The 27,179-nt window shown below is 42.2% G+C and overlaps 1 protein-coding gene across 3 annotated transcripts in view; it reads right to left on the reverse strand.

Annotated features, from left to right (window-relative positions):
• gria2b (glutamate receptor, ionotropic, AMPA 2b) overlaps positions 1–26,930 on the reverse strand; it is a 50,747-nt gene extending 23,817 nt beyond the window's left edge. For all 3 annotated transcript variants that reach the window (XM_040119850.1, XM_040119849.1, XM_040119848.1), the window contains exons 1-3: positions 26,776–26,930; positions 26,461–26,601; positions 1,159–1,398 (exon numbers count right to left, since the gene is read on the reverse strand). In XM_040119850.1, coding sequence (XP_039975784.1) covers positions 1,159–1,398; positions 26,461–26,601; positions 26,776–26,860 — 466 coding nt within the window. In that variant the 5' untranslated portion in view covers positions 26,861–26,930. The remainder of the gene's footprint in view (positions 1–1,158; positions 1,399–26,460; positions 26,602–26,775) is intronic.
• Positions 26,931–27,179: the final 249 nt, after the last annotated feature.

Below are 27,179 nucleotides of genomic sequence, written 5' to 3' on the forward strand. Positions count from 1 at the left end.
GGCCTATAGGTCCATCTCTAGTAACCTCAAATTGCTACACCTATCACAGAGCATCCAAAATTTTTAAAATTTTTTATAATGGCAAAATTAATTTTAGCGCCCCCTGATCTGAATATATTTTGGGATTTGGGGGTGGTTTGGTGCACATTCTGTTGTGCTCTCCTGAGTACAAGAGCAAAATCTTCTTTAAATGTATAATGTATATTACTGAAAAAATTAGCAAGGAAACGAATGACGGTTCCCATTTTCCAGACAAAATCTATGCACTAAAAACCGTTTTTAACGCCCTATATAATATAAAAATGGGAGCGTATTTGTTGCATCAGAGACATGTGAGTCAGACAACTACAGTTCAGATTCACTTTTCACAACTCGGTTAGGTTAGGAGTACTGTAGCATTTAAAGATTCTTACCTGGTTCAGTTGTAAAATCTTCAAGAACTACAATTGCAGACAGAAAGGTAGATTTCTCAAGGGTCTATCACTGTAAAGCCAGATGCAACTTTTCTACTGACACAGTAGGCTCATATTACGAATACATAATGCAAGCAAAGCCCACTTCTGTAGTGAGAGTAGTCCAGAGCTGCAGGGCACATCACCTCTACTGTGTGTCAAAGACGACTATGACTACCTCCCATCCCCTTGATATTACAAAGAACAGATTCTCAAACACGGGAAGCTCTATAGTTGATTGTATGTGACAAGCTGTTTGTCATGAACCAACATGCCCTTTACCTAGCTTTACCTGTACTGTGCTACATGCATACCGTGTGTTTTGCATATGACCACTGCTTGTGGGAGAAAGAAATGGTTTGACTCAGCCTTGGCATGAATTCAACCCGCTGTCAGCTGCAATAGAATAGACATACTTCCTTTCTCTAAACAAATGGAAATAGCCGATGCCATGTTAAAATGATAATTAAAAAAAACTAATTTCATCAAGGCACAAGTAATTGCCTACTCTTAAAACTCACATGTATCCCTTTAAACGTTGTCATGCTCTGCCAATCCATCTTCCAAGGCTAACAGATCAGCAGTTGAGACCAGCCTCTGCTTTTTAAAATAAGTCATTTCAAGATGCACACATTGGGGACAACCTTTGGGGAATCAGGACTGGAAACATGCTTTCAAAACTACTATAATGGTGCACATGTCTTACCTCGGTCGCTGTCGTACAGGTAGGCAAACTTGTCCCACTTGTAGTACTCAATAAGGCTGAGGAGGGGCCCCTTGATGTCAGGTCTCATCTGGATGATAAACTGCTGATTCCCATCCAGAGGGAAGCTGGGTGTGATGAAGGAGACATGGAGTGTCCCACAAAAGGACGTGATGGTGTTGACAGACTTCTTGTCGTAGAATCCGAAAATGGCGTACACTCCTCTGGAGAACTGTGAACAGACTGAAACAGAGGATAGAAGTATGTGACTTGATTTCTGTCACACAGCGTCTAAATGGCCAGCAGGTAAAGGGCTCCTTGTAGCTACTGAGTTTTTCTTTCATGCCAGGGACTGTTTTGTTAGAACAATCACACTTCGCCTCTTCGAAGCAAACTCTTCTGAAATTTATTTGTGATGCTTTAACAACTCTCTGCCATAACTCATAACAATGTATATATTTAAAACCTTTATTACAGTCCTTTAGTGCACATTAGGGACGCACGCTGCTATTACGGGACATCCCTTTCAGTTTCTCTGTTGGCTGATTAATGGATAGCTTTCCGTAAGCTCTGCCATGGGACTGCTTGTATTCAACAGTAAACGATCCACTGAAAACCAGGAACTGTGTGTAACTTTTATGAGTTGCCCTATGTCTTTTTTCAGTGAGAAGAAGCGATGTTGAGTGTGAGTCAAGCATTCACCAAAACTGCACATTAATTCTTCACATGGGATATCCATCTGTATAATATGTGGCAGAGAATACATTATATGCTACAGTACGCTGCTTAGGTGTGTCCACTAGAGATTATATAACAACCTTAATACATCTTCATTGGATGCCATTAAACTTGAATGATTGCCTTTTTAGGATCCTTTTCGGGTATGCAGACAGCATCTATGATGACTTGCTGTGTTTCCATCAGATTATTTGTATGTCGTCCTCATACTGTTGACCTTGCAAAATCACCTTCGTTCAATAATTCATAACCCAAGCTCAGGTACATACAGTACCTTTTGCTGCCCTCTAGCATTCACAATGCACAGACCAGAAAAAGGATATTGTGGACTGAAGGTAAACACGAATACTGAATGTCTAAGTAATCCTGAGGTTGCAGGCTGTTTCTCAAACATAGTACCTGGGTCAGCAGATTGGCATGTTGCTTGTGAACGTGTATTGATCAAATGTAAGTTAATCAGGTTTATTGACTTGGACATATGTGTGCTCCAAAGTAATTAATCTAACGAGTCATTTCCCCTTCCACAATATAAGTGGGATGACTTGCTGACAAAGGGAACTGGAGTCCATACATCAGATATTAGCTAGCTTTGTGTAAGTACTCTAGGCATCCTGCCACTTCTGCACTGGCTGTAGTACCTATGTTTGATAAAATTGGAAATGTAAAGACATAAAGGGCAGCATGAAGAACGGCTGCTGTCGTCTTAGCAAAGCAGGAATAGGGAAATGCTATAAACAGATTCACACGGAAGCCTTGCGTTACAGTCTTTATGTTAGGAGGGGGATGTTTCGGTTTACTCGGTTCCTGCTTTAATGTTTCACATGCACACACACTGAGTACTTTTTCTCTTTCAGCCGCTTTCTTGTACTGCTAAGCACTGAGCAGCTTAATCAGTGAAACTTGCGTCGAAATTAACAGCAGCTCATTAAAATTTGTCTCTGGCGAGTGAATAAGGCCGCCTGCCATATTCAGTCTTCATCCTTTCTCAAACTTTGTCCCCGCTGAAGAGGATGGACTCACTTGGACCACGAAGAACTTTAATTAAACTAAAACGAAGTTCTCCTGTAGAGTTGTGAAGTTGGAGGAGTTATTTCGATTAGTTATTTCGAAAACCCATGGTCCCTGAAGTAAAAGTCACTTTCATTTTCTGCATAGACAGTGGTACAGTATGTGACCGACAGCTGCAGCACTTCACAGGCCTGGGTGGAAACAAACATCAATACAATGTCCTTGTTAAAAGACACTGGGGATATCAGTAAAAGAACAATTTAAATTGGGAGTTCAGGGTGGGTAAAAGTACTTCTGTAGCCAGCAATTCATCATCACTGCCGCAAGGTGAGAGATTAAACCGCAAGAGGCCAGCAGAAACATGATAGTCAGGGCTTAAGTTGCTCTTTAATGAAAAATAATCGTATTAATTCATTGTGGCTTTTTAATACATACGTGGCAGCTACTTTTCTAAATTTACCAAGTGAGTGGAAACGTTAGAATAGTCGACTGGTTTACTCGTGTACACCCAGTGATATTTTGTGAGTCAGTGAGAGTGTTACTCGTTCACTTCAAACTCAGATTTTTTTACCCAGTCCAGAGTCTTCAAACCCTTCACCCCATTATCAAAAGCCAGCTTCGACGTCCTTGAGGCTACTTCAACCCCCCCCCGCTGCCTTTTACCCCTCAGAGTTCCAAAACTCGCAGAGCTCAACAAGAACAGGCCAAAATAAAGCTGGCCCTGCGGGGGAATGCAGCCAGCATTCACACTATTCATGTGCTTCCAAAACCTTAACTGATCCATTGACTCGCTCAATTAAATGTTCATCACAGCCACCTGAGACAAACCGTTAACGGCAGCCCGATCACCTCCATCAGTCTCTGGCACCATTCCTAACCTTGACGGCAGATGACAGTGATGTGGCCACAGAGAGATCAGACCTGGCTGATCCAATTTCACTTTTGTCTTGGTGGGAGCTAATAGAACCTAAAGCGTGTTGTCTGCTAAGTGTCACAATCTAACGGGGAAATGATTTTGTACATATCAGTGATGAGGAATGAAACATCCCTCAGAAGAGAGGTTGGGTTACATGTTGAACAAGTCATGGCACTCTGTTCATGGGTAACAGCTGACTGGACTGAACAAAGCCTGAAAAAAAAGATGACAAGCTTTGATTTCAATTTGGTTTCAGGAATAAAATCTTATAATCGGGACAGATTTGCCTCCAACAGGTAACTGGCAGCGTACTGAGAAAATGTTTCCAAACAATCTGTAGGACTGTAGGTGAGATAGGACATATTAGGTCAACCTCCATTTAACCCCCTTTACCTTTTATTTCCATTATCAATTTAGAATATCACGTGCTGGAAAGACAAGTGATGATTAGAGTAACTGCTCTTCATTCAGGTGCTGTGGTCATCCCTGGGGTAAATGTAGCCATGCAGGGGTCTGAAATTTGGCCGTCCTGCTATCCGAGTGTGTCCACTACATTTCAGTCTGACACAGTTATAGTTACTAATTACTGTGCAGATTATATTTTAAATACAAACCCTTGAATCTTGAATGAACTTATAAAATATGATATATTTCTTTAGGTTAAACTCCTGAACAGTACTTAAACTAGTTTGAATTAGCTCCATTTCACCCAACAGTAAAATAGCGAATACACATTAATGCATTATAAAATAATAAAACATAATATAACACAGACGGGTACCTCTCTGGTCCTTAATCAGCCAGATTTTATGTCCTCGGGCACATAAATGTTATGTTTCCTCTCTACTGGCTATTGAAAGAAAAACGGTCATTTCTTTTCTGATTGTCAGCCAACCTCTAGTATTATAAATTACATTTTCTTTTTGAAACGTAAAAAATGATAATGGCGATGATACTGTATAGTTCTCTGTCAAGACAAAGCGTTTGGATTGAGTAGAAACTCTGGGCCCAGTTCTTACCCAGAGAAAACCATACATATGCATATCCTTTGTATCCTTTGGACTCCTCGTCCTCCTTTATGACTTCAGAGTATCTATTGTAGCTGATGAAATAGAAGGTGTTTCATTGTAGGTTTATGTCATATTTTGTGCTGCAAAGCATGAGAATGGTGGGACGTGCGACTCTCTCTATGCCTAGCAAAACTCACACTCGTTCTTAGAGGAAGAAAAAAAACATCCTATCTCATCGCGGCATCATAGAACAGAATAACTATATTCTAGCACTGCTCACTTCCACCCCCTGAAGCTGTAGAGCTGCGGAGTTTCTCTGTGTCACATCTGTCCATTGTCATGTTTCTGAGGCTTTCTGTGCCGACACTCTCTCGTCCGTGAGCTTGCTGAGTTCGCCCAGGATTAAAACTCTCTGAGCCCATGCTTAGAGACTCGATATACCCATGACTGTGCTGCAGCTTATGCCAGAGCGAACAGTTTGACAACATGTTACTTTATTACCAAATATGGTAATTCCAATCCTGGAGCAATGCACTACCCTTTTTCTCCATGCAGCGGCTGTTCGGAGAGGATTTTTCTTGCCCTGGAATGTGACAGCAGAAGAATGAGGAGCAGGAGGAGGTTTTTTTTTTTAAATGGGTGAGACATCTACATGTGCTTCTTAAGTAAGGAATTTAGAAATGTTTAATTAAGAAAAAAAAAAAGGAAGAAAAAGCCAGCCACAAACAGCAACCCTTAGAAACAGTGAGGATTGTGGAAAAAAGCCATTAAGCCGCTGTCACATCTGACTGCTTTTCAATGAAACCAGGGAGTGTTCGCCCTCAGAAATCCCCCCTCCAAAAAGAGAGAATAGAAAAGGCTAGGTAAATCTTTCCTTCTAGTGCTGACGAGGTCACCCTAATTAAGCACCATGAGCAAAATGTTTGAGACAAGTCTTATTATTGCTCACTGCCGGGTCTGTAAGCTGTGGTATGGATTCAGTTGTTCCTCAGATTCAGTTATCTTTCTGCTCTAAAAGATAAAACGAAAAAATGCAGTTCTCGCTTAATGTGGGGAATGTTCAAGTAAGATAAACACGCTGTTGATTTGGGGACTTGTAATCCTAACATTGTAGCCACAGACTGCAGTGCAGTTTGTATGTGTGCTGTATGTGGGCTTGTGCATGCGTGTCTGGTTTGTCTGTGTTTTGCCGTGGGTGTGTGACCTGGTTGGAGTCTAAATTCCCACTTGAAAATGTTTACATCTTTCGAATACAGTTCAGCAACGGGAAAGAAATGAGCCTGTTGACGAGGACAGTGTCAAACATAAGACAAAAAAAGGGTGTGTATGTAGAAGAAGAGCAGGGGAAACCATCATTATGCCTATTACTGTGCGTTTTGGATTTATTCAGGTGCATTTTTAATGAGAAGAGGAAAGCTCTCTAAAAGTGTGAAATGGAGGATGGTCTTACGTGAGCGCTGTACACATTGGAAGAGATGCAAAGAAAATGACGTCTTTATCATAGCTGCTTTGAGAATTACATAAATAGAATCTGAAACGTCTCGCTCTTCGCCGAGAACCTTGGTGTCTGTTACCTCTCTGCCTTTAGAGCAACACATCCAAACACATCTCTCTCCACACACACACACACACACACACACACACACACACACACACACACAGGTGAAACTGTGTCTGATTTAAATTTCCTGGTCGCAGTAGGCATGAGGGGTGTGAGTGTGGTTCATTTATGCATCATAGGCCCCGAGGAAGGTGATTCTTCCACTAAAGGTGAACCTTCACCTTTAGTGGAAGAATCAAGCTGCCATTCTGGAGTTTTTGGACTTTCATTGAAATAGCTGCGAGGTTGTCGGGTTTGCTAAAAATATACTTTCGTTGATTGGGTTGTCAGAAAATCTGAATTTTCAAAATCCAACAGGCATGAGATTATATCAACAAAATTGCAAAGTGCCTAATCTTACTTCAGGGGAAGTCAACATTTCCAACAGATACCATGTTTAAAAAACGGTGTGGTAGTAGTGAATACGAGATTTATCTCTAAAAATCGTTGTCCTTTTTTCCTATTCACTCATCGGTTCATTCAATCCATTTTTTATTTTTTATTTTCCAGATTATTTATGATCCTGGTTTGGACATTTAAACAAAAATTCAGTTTTTAATGCTATTAGTTCATACATATTACCTGTAGTAATTTGATACCGGTTAATGGATTGATTAAATATTGAAAAAAATTTTAAATAATAGAGTAAAATAAATGCTTTATGAATTTGCTATGTTGAAAATATGATCAAGGTATAAAAACGTGCATTGATTGCTGTTAAAGAGATACTGAGGGCAAAGGTTTTCAGATCAATAACTTCATTGAAATTCGCCACAGGTATACACCTATGTGCACAGTGCATGGCAATTACTGGACAGTAGCACTAAACAGAAAACAACATGGATCATTTGCAGTGCTGTTAATTTTTGTTATTTGTCTTGACTCTGAGTTTGGGTAGTGGCCGGACTGTCGAAAACTTTCCAGTTTATTTGTAACAACTCCGCAGTTCCTGCATGTTTTTGTACTACAAATGTCTGGGCACTCATCAGACACTCTGTGGTCATCAGAAGGTTCTAATCACCTCATTATCACCAGGATGTTAAATCTGTCACAGCAGTGACTCTGGCACCGTGTTTCACCTTCCAAGGAGAAGGTGCACCCTCTGAAATATATTTAGCCGTCCCAATTAGCTGACCTCATTTTCACCGCTGTGGCACTGAAGGCATCTCCACCGCTCCGCCAGTGTTTACACGACTGTTCCATCGCTGATCAAAGATAAAACTTGCATGAACGAACTGCTAATAAAACAACCAGAATAATTTGCCTAATATGCCTTGCATCAATGAGAAACTTGATAGGACAAGGACGGATACTGGTCATTTATTTGATCCTTTAACAGTTTCATATTTGTCTTAACTTTACTGCAAATGCAGTCGGTGATTGAGACCCCACCACTTACACCAAGGTTTGATTTCAAAACGATTATAATAAAGGCCATTACTTTATTCATATTTTCAGTATGTTTAAATACGATAGACATCATGCCACATTTAGGCTATAAGACATTTGCAAAGTACTTTAATTATCATGCTGAAAAACATCTGAAACATTTGGACCCAGTGACACGGTGCACTGATTTTAGTTATTAGCTATAATAACCACAACAACTACACCATTAAATTAAAAGCACTAAATAAAATTTACCGTTTCTTTTTAGGATTTAAAGACAGTTTCATGTAGCCAGGGGGGACATCCATTAAATCAGCAGTGGAAAAAATATTTGATATTTAATAGACGACCAACAGTGGCCCTGTGCATCAGTGAACAGATGAATCAGTCTAACACACGCATGCACACACACACACACCACGTCACTGTGGTGATGATCATCGGCAGTCGAGTCACAGCTAACAGAACTGACTGTTAGATATCTCACCCTCTCCAACACTCCTGTTCTCAGCACGGAGAAAAAAAGGCCTCGGGACTTTGGGGCTTTTGTGTAAAACTGATCTGTCACCTGTTAGCAAGGCAGCTTAAAGCCAACACCCCTTCCGTCAGAGCAACTGATATAGTTGCCACAAGGGCAGATTTTGACCTTGCACGTCCCCCCAAAAAAACGAAGTGGTTTATCTGTGTCCTCCAGTACAACCAGTTTTACTGGTCCAAAAGGCAACTCACCAGAGGGATTTCCAACTGCCACCTCTATGTTAAAGCTATGGTTTCAGAAACTACATGCTTTTTTTTCAGGTCAGGGAAGTAATCGCCATCGGTATTGAAGAGAACAAGAAGTTGGCTGTTGGTAAAAGACGGGCTGAAAACCACGGCCCACAGTGCTCAAGTTACATGCTTTCTACACCCAACCAACATCTTTGACCTTCTCCCTAAGAGTTTTTGGAGTATAACATGCTCCTTACACCTTTGCAACTGAATGTAACCATGAATTGTTATTGAACATGGAAAATTATGGAATATGTCTGGTCTCTCATGGGCAATGGTTATCGTCCCGAGTGTAGACCAAAACAGCAGATAGAAATGACCTTCTCCCATAGAAATCATATTCATTTACAACCAAGAATCATAGGCATTTACAAAAGTAACCCATTTTGTCTTGAAACATAAGACTGATTGGGCTTTTGTATTAAAAATAACTGTAAAATGTTGACTGTCAACATGTTTAATTTTTTTAACCCTGCAAGGAATCTATATCGCGATAAATGTTATAATTGTTATGTTTAGGCAACTCCATCCTTGTGGTCAAAGGGAAAGTTTGACATTTTGGGAAGTACGCATATTCACTTCCTTGCTAAGAGTTCGATGAACAGCTTGCTATCACTTTCATGTCTGTACGTTGATTATGTAGCTGGAGCCAGTAGTTTTTTAGCTTAACTTAGCATAAAGAGTGGAAACGGGGGGAAACAGCTAGCCTGGCTCCGTCCAAAGGTAAATTTGCCCCTCTGGCCCCTCTAAATATTTTTAATCAACACGTCATATCTCGTCTGTTTAATTCGTACAAAAGCCTAAATGTAAGAACAACAATTCACGGTTATATGGGTGGTCGTGTGCCGGGCTGTTTCTTGGCTGGGACAATCAGTGGACACTCCAGTAAGTTGCTGGCTAGCTGTTTCCCCTGGTTTCCAGTCTTTATGCTAAGCTAAGTCAGCCGGCGGTGCTGGCGGTAGCTTCAGACATAGCGGACAGAGTGGTATCAATCTTCTCGTCTAATTCTTTGCAAGAAAGGCAATAAGCGTTGTCGCCAAAATTCTGATGATTTCATTTAAGGTTAGGGAAAGATTGTGGACTTTTCTGAACCTGTTTGGTTACATGTTGAAAATGCTGACTTGAAGCACGAGAAGGGACACATTCAACCACAATATTTTCCTAACTATGTATTTTAAAATCATACACAAAGTAGAAGGATTTGTCATGCCTCTTGGACTGGAAAAAATATTGCCGGTGACTATATTCCAGGCAGCAATTATATTTCCTCCAAAATGTATCTGATGAAGAAATTTAGCAGTATAAGCGTAATTTATAAGAGACATGGTTGCTATTGCTGAATAAATTAACATTTAACTAGTCAGAGACAAAACCCAATTAGTGCTTAATGCATGAGAACTGCTTATAGTCTTCATCAAAACTATTGCGGACGGTACACAGAGCTTTGTAGTGATTGTAAATATAACCACCAGAATTTCCAGTCTTTCCAGATAAAAATAACATTTAATTTTTTCTTCTTCATCCTTGGCAGCAGACACCTCTCTAGCATATAAAGTACATCATGTTTTAGTTCTCTTGAGTGATTTCAATGCTTTTAAGGCCTTTCGCAGACTTTCGGTCTGTCTAACATCGACGTCGGTGAAGCAAGGACAACTCAAAGATGCTTTCCAAACCAAAACCTTAGCTGTCTTCCTAAATGCTCTTGTAATAGGCTCTTTTTTTAGTGTTTGAATCCTTATCATCATACCTCAGAAATAGAAAATGGACGCAGAGAGTTCTGACATAAGGCTCCAACACAACAACCATTTTAAGACTTTCTTCTTTTCTTCCTGTCTCAATTAAAAACACGGTTGAGCCCACAGCTGAATTCCTATTGACATCATTCCCAAAGGATTTATTTGGGTTAAGGGATTATGAAAGACTCAGTGTGCTCGACCGGGCTGGAACCTGCAACACCTAACTGAAGCAAAATATTTATCAATAACCTATCAAAATTTATGGAGCGTAGGCAGTGTTTAATAACTTCTACGAGCTTTTGTCTGCAGCCCCTAACAGCATGATCTGGTTTCACTCCCACTGTAGACGGTTGCCAGGGTAACATATTTCAGCCATGTTCTCTCTGCGCTCCAGAAAAATATTCGCCTCCTTTCATGTAGTGCCGAGGCTTTAAATGTCGTTTTTTTTTTTCTTTTCTTGAAAGCAACAGAAGAAATCAGCCAAATGGGTTCGATTTCTGCCCCACAGTTCCAGTTGTTTCAAGACAGTTCTCCAAGTTAGCAGATATACCACATGCAGAGACTGTTCTTAAATTTAAAAGGGTCATACAAAATCAAATGTACTACACAACCAAACAAACCTACTCCTGAAAAGCTCATCACACTGAAATTCTTTCATCGGCAAAATTGGCATAAACGCATCGCAGCACCGCAGGCTGTTGCCGGGGCGACAGCTCTCCGTCACGCTCTCGAGTGGCCGATACGGAGACTTCTGGGAGGTGTCACTGGGGGCCAGTGAAGTGCGCTGGGAAGGGTTTTTGTCTGCCTTTGAGCAGCTCTTCCGGCAGCTGGTCTCTGGAACAACAGTACAGCTCAGTTCTTATCAACTTCTGAACCCCCTCCTCCCGTCTCCCGTCCAATTTCTCACTTTCTCCTTCTTTCTTTCTCCCCCCTCTCCTTTTGTTCACTGACCTGTTTCCTGGAGGCTTTCTGATGGCTGTGGATGGAGGATGTAGGTTTCACAAGAACAGAATCTGATGAATGCTCTCTATACTAAAGACCCAGCATTTGATTGTTGTACAGCGCCTGCAATGTCCCAATCGTCATTTCAGCTCTGCTTTCTGCTGTTTTCTATAGGCTTTTAAACGCTTTAGCAGCCGCTGAAAGGCGGGGGTGAGGAGCGACTGTGTGTGGAGCCTCAGAAACTGCCTGGAAAGCTCATCTATGCCAGTTATTGACTAATTAGTATTGCTGACTACTGCAGCTACATCACTTACCACTAACTAACAATATACTGTACTTGCCACCATTTCTCCCGTAAACATTTAAGGGAAAATGGACTGACTGTATACATCAAAGTCAACTAAAGAGCTATGGTTAGTGCTACTCGGGTGGTGAAAAGAGATGTAAGATTCTGTGGTTCTGGGGGAGCTTTTTCAAGTTTGAAAAAATCATCCAAGTAACATCACCAAGGTTATCTCAGCTCGGAGACTACTGATTCCTTCACAATGTCCGCTACAACAAACTCAAACAAAAAGACGCTCCGAAGTTGTACTAGTGTAACAGCAAGGAGTTAAAACTGGTTCATCTTAGTTTTTTCAACCATCATGATTTTTTTTTATTCTGAAGTTTAAAAAAAATAATAATATTGTCAAATCAATAAACACAACATTTATGAAACTGTAATCAAACCATTCTTTGAATGTAACTGTGGTATGACTTGTCGTGTAAAACCGTCGCCTGCGGGGCCAGCAGCGGTGTGGAGGCATGGAGGAGGGGCACTATATACAGTACATACATTTTATGTATGTACTGTATATAGTGTTCACCACAGACGGCTGCAGGCTATGGAGGTCCCCCGTTTGACAGCCGGACATCGGTCAGGGTTGCAAGTCTCCTCTTGACAATTTCTAAAAGAAAAATAACAAATACAAATTTTCCGTTCCTTTCTTGTTTTTTTTTTTTTTTTAAATGACTAGAAACAGGGGCTCACACTAGGTCAGGAAGGAATCTGCTAACTAAAATCACTGTGCTGCGATTCCCTGTTCAGCCACACCGATCATGGATTGGAGCTTTTGCCAAGCAGCTTTTCTGCAGGACAAATGCACTTAGTTAAAAAAAAAGGCATATTTCAAAGAAACACTAGTGCTGGTCCAAGAAGAGATGCTCAAACCTTTGATTAAGTATAAGCTCATCTTGCAAACAGCAGCAGCTCGCTGTCTAATTTGTAGTTTATCCACTATAATAATGCAGTGCTTTGGTAATGTTTTTAGAATATTTTCTACAAAACGCCGCCTAAGTCTTAGATCTGAACAAAGGGAAGCACTGTGTTGTGTTGCTGTGCACAGGCACACCAATTCATCCCACTAAGCATAATACAGGGTTCTTCAGCCATATTGATTCTTCAAAGCCGGACTATACATCACACACAGCTACTTTGTTCGAATTTCATCTGCCTCCTGTAATAAAACATACCGTATGTCCACTGACCTTTTGTGGAAATACCAAAGCAGACTTCTGCTGTTCTATGTTCTAATGATCTTGGAACCTGCCGGAGCAAAGCCGGTTACATCTAAAAAAAAAAAAAAAAAAACACACAGTGCTTCATCCAGCGTCTGAGGGAGCAGAGCAGCTGCCATAGCAACCAGACAGTCGGTGCTCGCCGAAGATGAATAGGGATCAACTCAAGAAGGTGGAGCAAAGTAAAGAGGCATTAATACACATGATACTGTGTTTGATAGCTCCTGCTCAAATGACACTTGCACATCGCAAGTAAACCAAACCCTGAACCCCATTATCTCTTCTCCCCCCCAAACCCCTTCTTGCTTTCTTTTACCCTCTTCTCCCTCTCTCATTAGAGGAGGGGATAATGGAGCCATGAGATATCCCATCAATTAAAAACGTCACCTCTCAGCCCCCCAGGGTTGCACGGGACGACCTTAAGTCCTCTCATTAGCCCACCATCCCCAGTTGACCCCTGACTCGTCCCCTCTTCTTAGACCTTTAGTTCATCCCTCTGTCCATGACCCTCATACAGCCATCCATCGATCATTTCTTTTTTGATAAAAAAATTAATACATTCAGAGGTGGTATGGTTTAGTGAAAACGGCATTCAATTTGGGGAAGAATGTAGTCCTAGTCGTATAATTTACTTCAACACTACCAGGTCAAAACAAAACAGTGCAGTTATTGGATGGTAATACACATCCTACAACCAATCAGAATTAAGATGGGCATTCTCTTTTGGCCCTATAACTGATAGGTTGAGATTCTGATCCAACATCATGCTAAACTACCATTTTTTCTTAAATTAAGAACAATAATACAACCCACAGACACGGCCAGCATGAAAAAAATTAAATTCCAGTCACTAATTAAGGCTGAGTAAAATTAAGATTAACAGCTTACAGGGTAAATGCTGCGTAATTTACATTTCCACAGCACTAATTCCATATGTACAACAACAGAGGAATGTCACATACGTGACTCTGCTCCTCTAGATTTCTCTAAGCTTGACAGAAATGCTCTTTTCTTTCCCTGATTAATTCCAAAAGCTTTTGTCATTTATCGAGTGTCATTAAGCCGCAATCAATACAACTCCACATTTCCTGCAGATGTTTCAAATTAAAAGCCTAAAAATGAAAACATTTAAAAAGTTTTTGAGTCCTTATTTCTGCACCTCAGATAGGCAAAGGTGGGCTTCGTCTGTCTTTTTGTTTCAAACTGAAATCTCAAGGAGAAGGAGAGATTAAGCCCTTTGAGGTGGTGAAAGGCTTTGTTATGCGACATCGGTGCAAGAAGTGTTCAGTGGTAACTTAACAGCATCTGAAAAGTAGCAAAATATGAAGCAAATGGATATAACCAGTATATCTGAGAAATAACAATATTTCTTAGATGAGGAAAACTCAGACCCTCAGACTGGTGTGTGTGACATGACGTTGGTCTTGTTCCGATGAAATTAGATCAGGCAGTCAGATCAGGAAACAGGGAGGCTTTCTTACAATAGGTTAATATGTATTGACAAAACAAGGGGAAATAAGAAATAAAGACCTGTCACTTAAATAAGGTTGTTTCAAATAGAGGTTTGAGTCTCTCTGCAGTTGGTGGTGAATAAAGGCCACGGCCAGGAGAATTTAAGTAACGCTATACTACACAATACTATACTATCTAGGGTAACAGAGGATACAACATAGTTAAACATACATCATCAGAAAGCAGATGATGGGACACACCGTTATTAGCCTGAAAAATCTAACAGGGCGAAAGACACCTGAGAATGGCTTTATTTTCCATACACAGTGCTCCGCTGCGCTATTTAAAACAGTTTTGACATTGTGCCTTTGTCAGAGCTTACACACTTTGAATTGGCGCCAGCGAAGAGGCCCGTGGAATAAGATAGAGATTACACAGTGCTCCTCCTTTAAGAGGAAGCAAACAGGGTTGTGACCTTCCGGAGACCTCGGTTTCTCTGCCGTAAAGTGAGCATTAACAAGTAAGATTGAGGTTACAGCCGCATTCCTTTCATGGGATTTGATGTCTCCCTTTCTGTGGGGGATTTTCGTGCAAATCTGACTACCTCTGACAAACACCCTTTTTGATACAGAAGGCTGTTTTGCTGTGCAGACACAACACAAAACAGAAGTTGTTATGTTGATAGAACACTGAACCGTGACTTACCGATATTTGCGCAAAAATGATGTGTTTGCTTGGCTGAAAAGCAAATACCATGTACAGTATGACAGCGTATTAAGGTATTAAATGCAATTAGGATAGTAATGTAGTGGAAACGGTGAGGATTACGGACGGTTTTATTTTCGAAAGGTATTTTCCTTACTCTGTTGGCATCACGAGGACTATTGGAAGAGGAGACTGTCCCCCCCGAAAAAAAAACAAGCCCATACGTCATCTGTGCAACCGGGTTATGACAACCCATATTAACGTTTTATGTTAGGTGACGTAATTACTAGCAGCTATAGCAATTTTTACGGGAGCCTAAAAAAAGGATTTAGGTGACATCGCGTAAAGAACGATACGGTCCACATTAGGAGGAGGTTGGGGTGGATGGACGGGTCGACAAAACACGGACCTTCCAAATAAGAGAATGCTGTTAGTTTGCTGTGTGAAACCGATTAATCAGGACCATTCCACAACATTAACCGCATGTTTATTATTGTAACTGCGTGTTCATTATAATCATGACGACGGACGTCCTCTAACCTTAAGGAGGCAATCATCTCAACCTAAACCACAATCTTTTCAAGTCGATCCACTGCTTTGGTTCAGGCGGAAATCCCTCAACAAGCACCTGATGGATTGTCATGGAAATTTGTGAAGACACCCGTGGTTCCCAGAGCATGAAGCCCTCTGACTTTGGTGATCCCTTGACTTTTCCTCTAGCACTAGGTTTGCACATGCGCTTACTAGTGAAATGTGTCTACAGCTACTGACTAATCGGCATGAAGGTGGGTTCAGACACTTAGTGCCCAGAGAATCCATTGTAACAACTTTTTAGATCATTGTCTCCTGACCGTGTATCTCGCGCCATCATCAGGTGAAAATTTTAATTTCTTTTTAATGAGTCCCATACTTTAGTTTAATGACATTCCCATCAGTCTCAGCTGTACTTTGTGTTTAGTGCTTAGCAAGTATCATGCCAGCACTAAACTAATGCTAAATTAGGATTGTGAACATTGCAAACATACTTGCATTTGCCATAAAGTGCATTTGTATAAGCTGATGCAGCAGACTACAAGCAGAAACAGCACGATAAATATCATAAAATCTTTTACTGTTTTTATTTTATAGGATGTAGTGCTATTAGTGTAACTTCCTTCCGGCGAGCAAATGGTGAAATCGGAAAATGTCAAATGATTTATGCAGCTGCCCCCTTTTCCCAGTGGGTCTCCTGCTGGTTTATCACAGGAGGGGGATGTGGAGCTGCTTAGAGATGTGAGGCCTTTTTTTTTTTCAGCTTGTTCCATTTTGAAATGTTTGTGCCTGATCAAGTCAGCTGATCGGTGAGTGTGTGTGTGTGTGTGTGTGTGTATGTATATATATCTATATATGTGTGTGTGTGCTTGTGTGTGTGTGTGTGTGTGTGTGTGTGTGTGTGTGTGTGTGTGTGTTGCCACACCAAACCCATATGGTCCAAACTCTAAACCTACCTGTATATGAGCAACCTTACTCCTGTCCACTTCAGAACCATAGAAGCAGACAGCTGGGAACAGTCCGGAGTTGCCTCTTACCTGCTACATCACTACAATTTCTGCACTGTCTCTTGCCTGAGTGTGTAAATAGCTGAAAATATCCGCCCCGAGTGTGTGTATGTATGTGTCGGTTTGTTTGCCCTCTTTTTCAGACACCTGTCATACACAAAGATCTCACCTGCCAGGGGACACGGGTGCTGAACTACCTTCTGCGGACCCAACCGCTGGCCAAAGTCCTATCTCTCTGTCTCTGCGACTCATCGTGTTTCTCTCTTATTTATTTTCTTATCTGCTTCTAATCATCCATGTCATTGTCTATTTAATGGCTTTGTCCTGGCAGCTATTGCAGACTTGGCTGTCCTTGTGGTCGGTCCCTCTTTGAATTGGTTTTACCGTTGGGAATTTGACCCGATCTTATCCAAGCGTGTAAGGCTGATGCTGCTGAGTACGCTACTTTCACTTAAGCATTAGGGCTTGTCATATGCTATTTTGTAATATTTGTTTTTTTGGCCATCATTATTTGACACAAAGAACTGTATCATATTGTTTTGTCACGGATCCATCTGCTCTTACAGAAAACCAGGGGATTAAGTTCCCATCCACATTGCTACAATTTCTGCTGAGAGTAGTGACTACTACTACTAAGAAAAACTACTAAATGCCCCATTAAGTTCACCTACAATGCATACAGTATATAAAATATACTCTACACACACACACATATATATATATATACACACAAACAGTCCCTTTCCCTGTTACTCTGGATAATCCACAAAACACACTGTCAACAGTTTTAGAGTGACTACTTCTTCATTTGAAAGTAGTCAAACGAAACCACAACTATCTGCATTGCTAGATACCACTGGAGGTTGGTGGGAAAAAAAAAAATAGTTAACAGATTTTAGCTTTTGCTACTTTTGAAAAAAATAGTCTTTCCTTTTTTTTTTCTCTCTGAATAGAGAAGCAGGGTAATAGATCAAAAAGCATAAACACAGAAGAACATAAAAACTTCTCAAGCCGCCCTAGAAAAAAGGAAAATGTCTTGCTTCCAACCTCTGAAGTCCCTCTAGACGCCACTGAGTCCTTCCGTTATTGACCTATGAGATGGGCAGATCAAAGAAACCGCCCACAGACTGTGGCCTTACAGGGCTTCACGTAGTGAAGCACCCCAGGTTCCTTTAATGGGGACAAACATCATCGCAGAGCCAGGCAGTGGGGGAGCGGGACCGGTACATGGATGAAAACCAAGTCAGCTCTCGTAAATGCACAAAACTTCAATCGTTCATTTGTGAGGACTTCTCAACTTGAACTTCATTGTTGCCAAGGGAACAAAAAAAATGACAAAAACATATAAAAAATACATTTAAAAAATACACTATAGCCTCCACACAAGCGCACATGAAACAATGTATATCAGTGACTGCATAATATAAAACCTGGCGTACACTCAGCCATCATCACCCCGCCCAATCCCATCCAAGCTTTCAATCCGCCGACTCAACATCTGATGATTGTTTAAATGAATTTGTCATCTTTCCAGAAATGATTATCTCACTTTGCGTCACGCTTTTAATCATATTGTGTGTTTTTGTTTTCATCTTATTGTAAATCAGTGTCAAACAATTATCTAGTCACGGTGGGTTTGAACGAGCTCTAAGCGGTAGCACATGCTAATTCGCTGCATCAGTCAGGATCCGCCGTACCGTACACATAACAAAGTGAGTTGGGTCAGTACACTTTGTGAAACATCAGATTTTAAGTCCAAAAACTTTATTTCTGGACTTTCGTGCCATCATTTATCCATCGAATAGTTTCAGTATCTCTTGAGAAGGGACACGGAGTGATCAGGTTGATAGACCACAATGCCAAGCAGCCACAAAGCATGCAGCACATTAATACGCAGTTTTTTTTTTCTTTTCTTCTCGATTAAAACAAAGGCGTTCTAGGTTTTTGCCGTTGCATTCATTATGCTTTCCACCCACGTCTGCAACTAACAGCTGAGTGCAAAAAGTTGAGGCTGCTTTCTAAAATATTGTTAAAAAGTCATTCTCTGACATGTAGGAAATCAGACCACGACCAAGCAGCCTAAGCGAATGTGCTTCCAACAAACAGGCAGATTACACGATGTCACAACGAAGGGGGCCCTGGAACGTAATGACCATCGCAAAATGTTCACATGAAACAATCTACAAGCACCTAAATTTGGATTCTTTTCTTTAATATCGTCAGTATCGACGGGCAAAATGAACAGTGTAATATCAGCTTGCACCCTCTGGTGCATGAAAAAAAAAAAAAAAAAATCTGACAAGCCAACAGCTGCTGAGATGCTCTGGCTGCGGTCCAGATGATGCCTTTTGTTTAAGCAGGCAGACCATTAGGGAACAAGTCCTTATAAGAGCACAATTGCTCTGTCTGCAGAACAGACTGTGCTTAACAGCACTGCTGGTAATATCAAGAAATGCTTCAAGTGGATCAAAGCTCTAAATGAAGAGGACAAAGTGAGCTGAGAGACGGGGCTGAAGAAAAAAAAGAGCAGGACCTGGAAGGGAATGCATCCGTCAGCCCTGCGTGTTGATTTACTGGGCTGTTTGGACGGATGACACTGTAGGTTTAACAGATGCTTTCTCTCACAAAAGGTTTAGTTCGGAGCGGGTGAGAAAACTGTCTGTGTGAGTCAAATTTACACAGAATGAGACATTATGCAAGGATTTCGTTCGTCTTGCGCCGAACAGTCTCAGTTCTCCTTGTACCCTGTGTCTGTATACACATGTGCATAAGATGTCACTGTCTGTATAGATAAATGTATCTTATTATCACAGAGGTTTAGTATCCTTGTTAATGGCTTAGTAGATGTACCAGCTACTCTGCTGTCAAAAAAGGCAAACAGGCACTCCAAGGTTTTCCCCCTGATTGGATCCACCCTTAACCTAAGTCATCCCGTCCTTTTTAAAGGACACAGCCGCTCTTACTTTTACATTACACTTACATTTTGCTCAGTGAGACGTAACATAGAGAGCACAAGGACACGTCTGTCTGCTCGCTGCTCTCTTGCTCGGCTCATCCCACTGTAAAGGCGCCCCGACTCCGTCCTGTTATTTTCATTCATCATTTTCTACTTCTTTATCTTTCCCTTTGTCCCTCTCTGTCTCGACACGAACACCACACACACACACACACACACACACACACACACACACACACACACACACACACTCTCTCAAATCCTAATAAGTTTGACAAGAACATCCTGTAAGGCCAGACAAGGCAACCGGATCAAATCTTAATCACCACGATGATGGGAAGGAGAGATTCTCCTCTATGCATGCTAATGAGCATCCCTCTCCAGCAGAAAAGGTTATTCAGTGAATTAAAGAAAACTCCACTCATTCCCTGTTAATTGAACCTCCAGCTGAGTAGACAAACATTTGAAAGTCAGATTCTTATAGACCCACACAAAAGACTCCTTAAATTTGCCATAAACTTGTGGAAAACACAGTTTCATATCATCAAGTGTAAACATGACATAAGAAATAATCTAATTTGCTAAATGGAATTTGTATGTCAACAAAAAAATGAATAAAAAATGAATGACCTTTTTGTCTCTCTATTCTAACTTGTGCTTTTATCCAGACTCCATTTACTGACGAAGACCAAGAGATGTGGCTATTAACGCCAGAAAATTTCCATTATGTGGTCCTTTGTACCAAGATTTTTTTTTGGGGGGGCAAACTTTATTGTCAACAGAATTACAGTAGGACTCACACAACCTTAAAATGCAAAAACCTGTTCTTTTTCCCCTGTCCATAAAAGAAAAACATGACAAATGTTAATTAGATTTAGTTCAGTTCAACAACAACACAGAGGTATACACGATTAATTTTGTTCAGTTCGGGGGAAATGTGTTTGAATGTGTCATATTGAATTTGAATAAATTAATGACCTTGTTTGGCTGTAATTAATTTGATGTTGTAAATACGACCACCTGTGTTTGTTTATGTACAACGCTGCCACAATCAGAAGAGGGCTGAATGCTCGCAGAACCGAACACAACCTCGAGCTCAGTGGACGCAGTTGTGACATGGTGCTCTTCATCATAGCAGCGACGAGTTCTAGACGGCGAAGACAGCTGATCCATAATCGTTCCAGCTCCCCTGCACCTCCGTGAGACAGCGCAGGACCGATTTCATGTGTGCGTCGCAGTTGCTGGGGCACACACTTAAACCTGATTTACTCGCACACCGAAACGGTGCGAGTAAATGGCGCCGTTGGCATCGATGCCGCTGTCACTGCATGAGCTTTTATAGCTTGATAAAAGGCTTCCGAAAAACGGACGAGTTGTTTTTATTTCTCAGATGAAAGATATGGGAGGGGACATCTGGTTAGAGGGCCGTGGATAAAGCCTTGGTTACACGTTTTTAGGATAAAGATCTGTGCTCTGTAGAGGCAGTCTGTGGATCTTCATTTGCAAACCAAAACCAGAAATGAGTCATTTGTGGCACTGATGCAGAATCACAGAGTACCGGTAGCTTAGACATAGAGAAATCTGTACGCTGTAATACTGTAAACGAAAGAATGAAGGATCGAATGAAACACAATTCCTAGTGACTAAAAGACAGGGTGGCTGCTCTGAAGCCAGTTTTCTTTGCTACACGCTTGCCCAGCTAAAGGATGGGACCCTCCATCTGGCAATGGAAGCCTGTTGGGTGACTCCATATTCCCTCATCCCTCATAATACTGGAAAAGTAAAGTCCAAACGGGAACAATACATGACTTTGTTTTAGACTCAGCTAATACTCTAAATGCCAATGGATTTCAACCGCCACAACAGGAGAAGGAGGCTTAAATTACACGTCCTTTACTGTATGTTAACCACCCGCTGTTAAATGGTTTATAATCAACAAGCTGTGTTTCATTACATGGGGATGCAAAGTAACTTAATATGTAGAGGCTTATCTGCTAAATGCCAAAAAACCCAACCCAACAGCAACCAAAGGGAGAAGAAAAAGCAGATGAAATTCAGCATAATAATTCCAACTTGACTCGGGAAATTATTTTTTGACAAAATAATCTTGACTCAAGGCCTGCTTACTAGCTTTTTATTTTTTCCCTAGGGCTTTGCTTTCAGCTACATTTTATGGTTTTCATCAGTCAATGAAGTTGACTCGGTTGTCATCCCTTGAAGTTCTATACAACTGAGTTAACTCTAATGACAACTGAATATACTCCGTTCACCGATAAAGACTGTCAGATGAAGTTAAAAGCTCTGTGAGTGGACTGTGAGTTATTATTAGTATGTCAAAGTTTTAGAAAAAGACAATTTTTCAATTTGTTATATGTATATTTGATGTATATATTTATACGTAAAATCAAAGTGCACTAGTCTAGTTTTATCTTTTAGTTTGTGATATTGACAGTTTTTTGAGTTTGGTGCATTTTTACCATGAAATATATGTTTTAAAGTGATGTACTGTACTAAGCCCCGGTGATTTTCTTAAAGCCAGGAGGAAAACAAACACAAGCCACCAGTGTGATTCTGCAAAGTTTAGCCTTTTCTCTTCGGTCTATCTACTAAATAAATCATCATTTGAAGGTCCTATTGTGGCTTAAAAAATGTAGTCCGTTCAGTGAAGTTTGAGATGCACTAGCCACTGTCAGCAGAGGACAAAAAAAGTTTGTTTCCTGACCAGCTTATGGCAAAAATGAATAAGGGCCACCAGCCTTGGAGGCGCTGAGCAAGCTAAGTCATGGGATACGAGACGGAGGGCAGCTTCCAGCCGAGAGACTTTGAATCATGCTGTAACTGATGCTTTCTAGGTCTGTTTTTTTTTTTTTTTTTTTTTTGGAGGACAGAGTGATAAGGGCTCGGTTCGGGGCTGAATTCAGGGCAAGCTAAGATCCACAGAGGATTCTTTAGCCTCATTTTCTGACTGGCCAGCTCCTAGGCCTGTTTAATATTTCACAGCTCCCTCTGAAAAGGAGGGGAGAATGAATGCACTTAATTAAGTGTGAACAATAAATTGGCTATAACCAATGCTCCACTGAGCATATATGGTGGGTTTAAGCTTTTGATCATTCAGCAAAATCTCTGAATGCACATGGCCCCGAGATGCTGTGTGCATTTACGAAAATTACAGTATGACGTGATTCAACCATGACAAACGAGAACTTTGAAGTGTTGGACTGCCGGGGCCGGTGTCAGTGGCCTCAAATCGCTCTGTTGGTCTCAGAGGAGGGAGAGTGGTTTGTTTTGAAAAGAGGTGGGTGTCGGAAATAAAAGCATGGGAGCACACTAAAGCAGAATGTCAAGTTTAATTCGGCAGGCAGACACACATGTAATGTAACGACCTATGATCGAGTTAAAGAAAAAGTCTGTCCCCAGTAAAGCCTTGACTGTTACTTTATCGTTAACGGGTAATGTCCATTCTGGTGTCATTCATTTAACAATTTTCCACGTTACCCTCAATGCCTTTGGGTGACCCTGTCTGCAAAGCAGTTGTGTTGGTGGTTTGTCCAATTAGGAAAGGTGAAAGTGCAGCGGGGATGATGCCGTGATATGTGTCTCAGTTTAACACAAACGTTGTCAAAGACAGTGTCATATTTGGCTTCACTGATGACAAAGATGCAAGCGGTGGCTGCACTACATTCTGGAGACTGACAATTGGACATTCCCGACTAACTTTAAAAAGAAGGGTCAAAACAAAAGCAGCAGGGGCTGTGACGTCCTGACTTCTAAGCTCTTAAAACACTCGATCCTACATTTCCCATAACGCAACTCGATATAAACTTTCATTAGACCCTCCCTGACTGGTAATATTTCCCATATTTCAAACTAGCCTCGACTAAGAGCTCAAACTCAAAGCCTAAGCCGAGATAACCCTGATGACGTCGTTAAGGGGCTATTTGAGTAGGAGTCCTCATGACGTTTAAACTGACTTCCACGTGTAAAATTGGCCCTTTAATCTTCAATGTAGCTGTACAGGAAGTATCACAATGTGAGCTGTAATAGCTGCACTGACAGGGTGTCCACAGGAAAAAATAAGAAAGCGCCACAAGGAATGCTTTATAAGGACGGCGCACCAATGTAACCGCGCGCGCGCACACAGTCACAATGACTCCCCCTGGTCCCGGCAGCAGATGAAAGCCTGTCCAGATGAGCTGTTATTGATGGAGGAGTGCATCATCCTCCCTCCCACTGTCTCTGACACACTGCATTGATGAACTATGCTGCTGCACAGGCGGAGTACAACCAGAGTGCGAGGTGTCTGTGGGGCACGGATCCATGTGCTCGGAGTCTTATTTCATAATCTTAAAAAATGTCGATACTGTATCACATTGGCCTAGCAAATAAATAAATAAATAAATAAAGGACTAAGATACTTTATCAAATTGAAGTAAGTAAATAAAATATTTGACATCTGATTTAAAGAAAGTAAAAAAACAATCTGTGCCATTTTCGGTACCTAAAGGTTTTTGTTTCTCTGTGCTACAGACACAGATTAGTCGGGACTCAGCCGCCCCTCGTTCATAACTGGTGACAATGTCAGCCCCTTCCCTACTTCAAACAAGACAGATCTTCTACTGGATCCAAAATGGGAGCCCACACCTGATACACCTCCTCCACAGTTAGCAGCAGCTCCCCAGTAACGGAGCGTGCTAGGGCAGCCGGAGCTCAGCGGAAAGCTTGGCAGAAGCTTCAACATCTCCCCTCTTATTTTCAACCGAATGCTGTCTCCTGAAGTACATTCTAACGAAGGACAGAGTGGTGGTCTTAATGCACTACAACTGCAGATGGAGGTGGATCGTGAGACAGGCTGCCATCTACCGGCCTGAGAGCCGGGGTCACTGAAGCCGTCGGCCTAACATTTAATCAGCAAAATTTTAGGACCTGCTCACAGGCGACTGTGAGGCGAACCGGCCTCACGCTCTGGTTCCTACTCAGCATACACCATCACGCAGGAGCTCTGCTCAGTTGGTTACATACACACTAAATGCTTTGCTTAACCGGAACAGTAGCTCAAAGCCTTCACGGGGCTTTTGCCAGAACTCTGACTTGACATGATTTGTTTATTTAAAAAGAAAAAGAGAGAGAGAAGGATATGTGGTGGCCAGCAGGCACGATTTGGCTCATAAATGATAAGAGGGAAAATAAAAACGACTTTGCTGGTGTTTATTTACTCTTTCCACCACTGCTGCATGCTGCCTAGCTTCGGATCGGGTCCACTCCCTGGTCTTTCTGCGACCTGTGCAGAATCGAAACACTTCAAGAAATCTATTACTAAGGTAATCAGTTACACCGCATGGTCATTGGTCAAAGCCCCAGGTACCAGAAGGAAGTTAGTCGGGTTGGCTGTTGCTCCAATTTTGATCGTGATCGACCGAGAACCCCAAACTGTGCAGGTGCAGGTCAAGCAGCTTGTCTTGGAAAGATTTGGACCTTGGCGCAGAGATGGCATACATTTTCTTTTTTTGTTAACGGTTAAACAGCAAACCCAAAACACGGCGTCGCTGACAACAGAGTCCCTCAGCAAACTCCCCCCAGCGTCTCGGTGTTTGTTCAGCAGGGAACAAACCGTTGTCTGACACCATGCGCAAGGCCCGTGCCGCGCAGCGACGCCACTCTCGCTGTGATCTGCCGGACGCGGCGAGGCTCTCCAAAGCAGGGAGCTTTTTACATGGTGATGAAATCGACCAATCAGATTGACGTTTAAGGGACAGTTGAGAGGAGTAGTCGCCTGGCAACCGCCTAACGAGATGTACGAGCCTTGGCTGTTAAAATAGCGACCTCGCGACCCCCCTGCTTCCTCCTGCTGCGGCTGTTTCAGAGACAACGTTGAGCATCTCGGCTCTTTCGATTAAATGCGACTCTCGCGAAAAGAGAAATGCCGTGTAGGAAGCGACGGAGACGGATGCGAGACCAGGCTGCCACCTGCCTGGAGAGCCGAGGCTCTGGCTGGTCCGAAGCGACCATCCAGCGTATTTTTCCCAAGGAGCAGCCGGTCATTTTAGGGCCTCGGCTGTGAATTCATCGTATCCCACCAATCCCCGGTGCTCGTGTTAAAGCGTCGCCCAGCCACTGTGCGTGTGCGTGTGTGTGTGTGTGTGTGTGTGTGAGAGAGAGAGACGCTCAGTGTAAATCTATGTATTGAGGCGGTCAACAATGGATGAACGACGCTCCTTCCGAGCTGAGAATTTAAGACGCGATATCGGTACACACTGCAAAAAAAAAAAAAAACGTCCATCTCAGCAAGTCCCATCTCATCTTTTCTTCTCGAGACATGTGAGAAAAAAAAACCCAATTAACATCTATACTGAAGACATGTCGAATCTACAGATCTGACGAACAAGGAAGAAAAAAGTACAATCTCTGACTGGGTAGTCTACAGAAACGACATTTGATTCAAGAAACACGTTGATGTTTATAGGAATCAAGTACGATTACACCCCCCCCAACACACACACACACACACACACACGCACACACACACACACACGCACGCACACACACACACCCAGCCCCCGCAAAAAAAAAAAAAAAAAAATTCCCACTCACATCTTTAAAAAATCGTTAAGACTGTTGGATGAAAGGAATAAATAGGGTCGATATTTTTGCAGTGCTGCCTCGTTTGATCCGTGCATCTGAAGGAATGAAAAGGGGACGGATGTGACCGACTGTTACTGTGGAAACCAACTTTCCCCTGCCCATACGATGCTCGTTTATCCTCGGCTCCCCGAGCCCACAGCCTCGTCGTGTTCGCCGACGGAATCGAGATTAGACAGCTCGGGTGATCTGCGCCTCCGTCGTAGTAACGTGACACATTTACCCAAAGTCGCGTAAGAAAAAAAAAGAGAGGCAGAATATGGGCATCGGTGTGTCGCGGAGGGGCGTGCGCGGTTGTCGGAAAAGCCTGGCTCATTTCAGAGGGGAGAGGGATACAGTAGGATTGTCACTTACAACAGTTGGTGACAGCGAAACTGTTCGCCACTTCCAGATTGTCGATGTGAGGCGTCAGTCTGAATTCCGAAGTGCCAAACTGAACCATTCCTATCCGAAACGCGCTGTACTCTTGATCGGCGCCCCTTGGAAAGAGTCCCCCTGAAACCACAAAAAGAAAAAAAAAATACCAGTTACACTTGCTCAGTGTCCTACGGTAAGACATTTTCAACCATTTTACTGGTTGAATGGATCATTTTCCTCGGCATTTAATGCACAAAGTCGTTGCTTTCCCCCCCAAATCGCCCCCCCCCGTTTGAACTAATGGATACCTACCAATCTGAACACTGGGCGAGCCGCCAAGCGCGCATCCCCATAAAACCAGCAGAACTGAAACGGATAAATTCACTATCTTTTCCATGTCCACAGCTTAGGTGTCCACATCCGCCAAGGGAGTCTGGTATTCCTCGTTCTCGCCGGAGATGTTAGATCCGACACATACTGGAGACCTTCAGCCTTGGGGGTGTGGGGGGGTGGGGGGTTGAGTGGGTGGCTGGAGGGGGGGGGGTCCAAAAAAAAAAAAAAAAAAATCTGCAGCAAAGGAGCGTTTTTCTGCAGGTGGCTCGCAGTGAAAGGGCACCAGCAGCGAAGGAATGGTCGCCTGCTCTGTAGGTCTGCTGTCTCTTCTTCCGCTCCTCCGCGTCGCTCCCCTTCTGCCAGCAGCTGATACCTCCTCCAAA

The sequence above is a fragment of the Xiphias gladius genome, chromosome 23 (assembly GCF_016859285.1).
Source record: "Xiphias gladius isolate SHS-SW01 ecotype Sanya breed wild chromosome 23, ASM1685928v1, whole genome shotgun sequence".
Lineage (NCBI taxonomy): Eukaryota > Metazoa > Chordata > Actinopteri > Istiophoriformes > Xiphiidae > Xiphias > Xiphias gladius.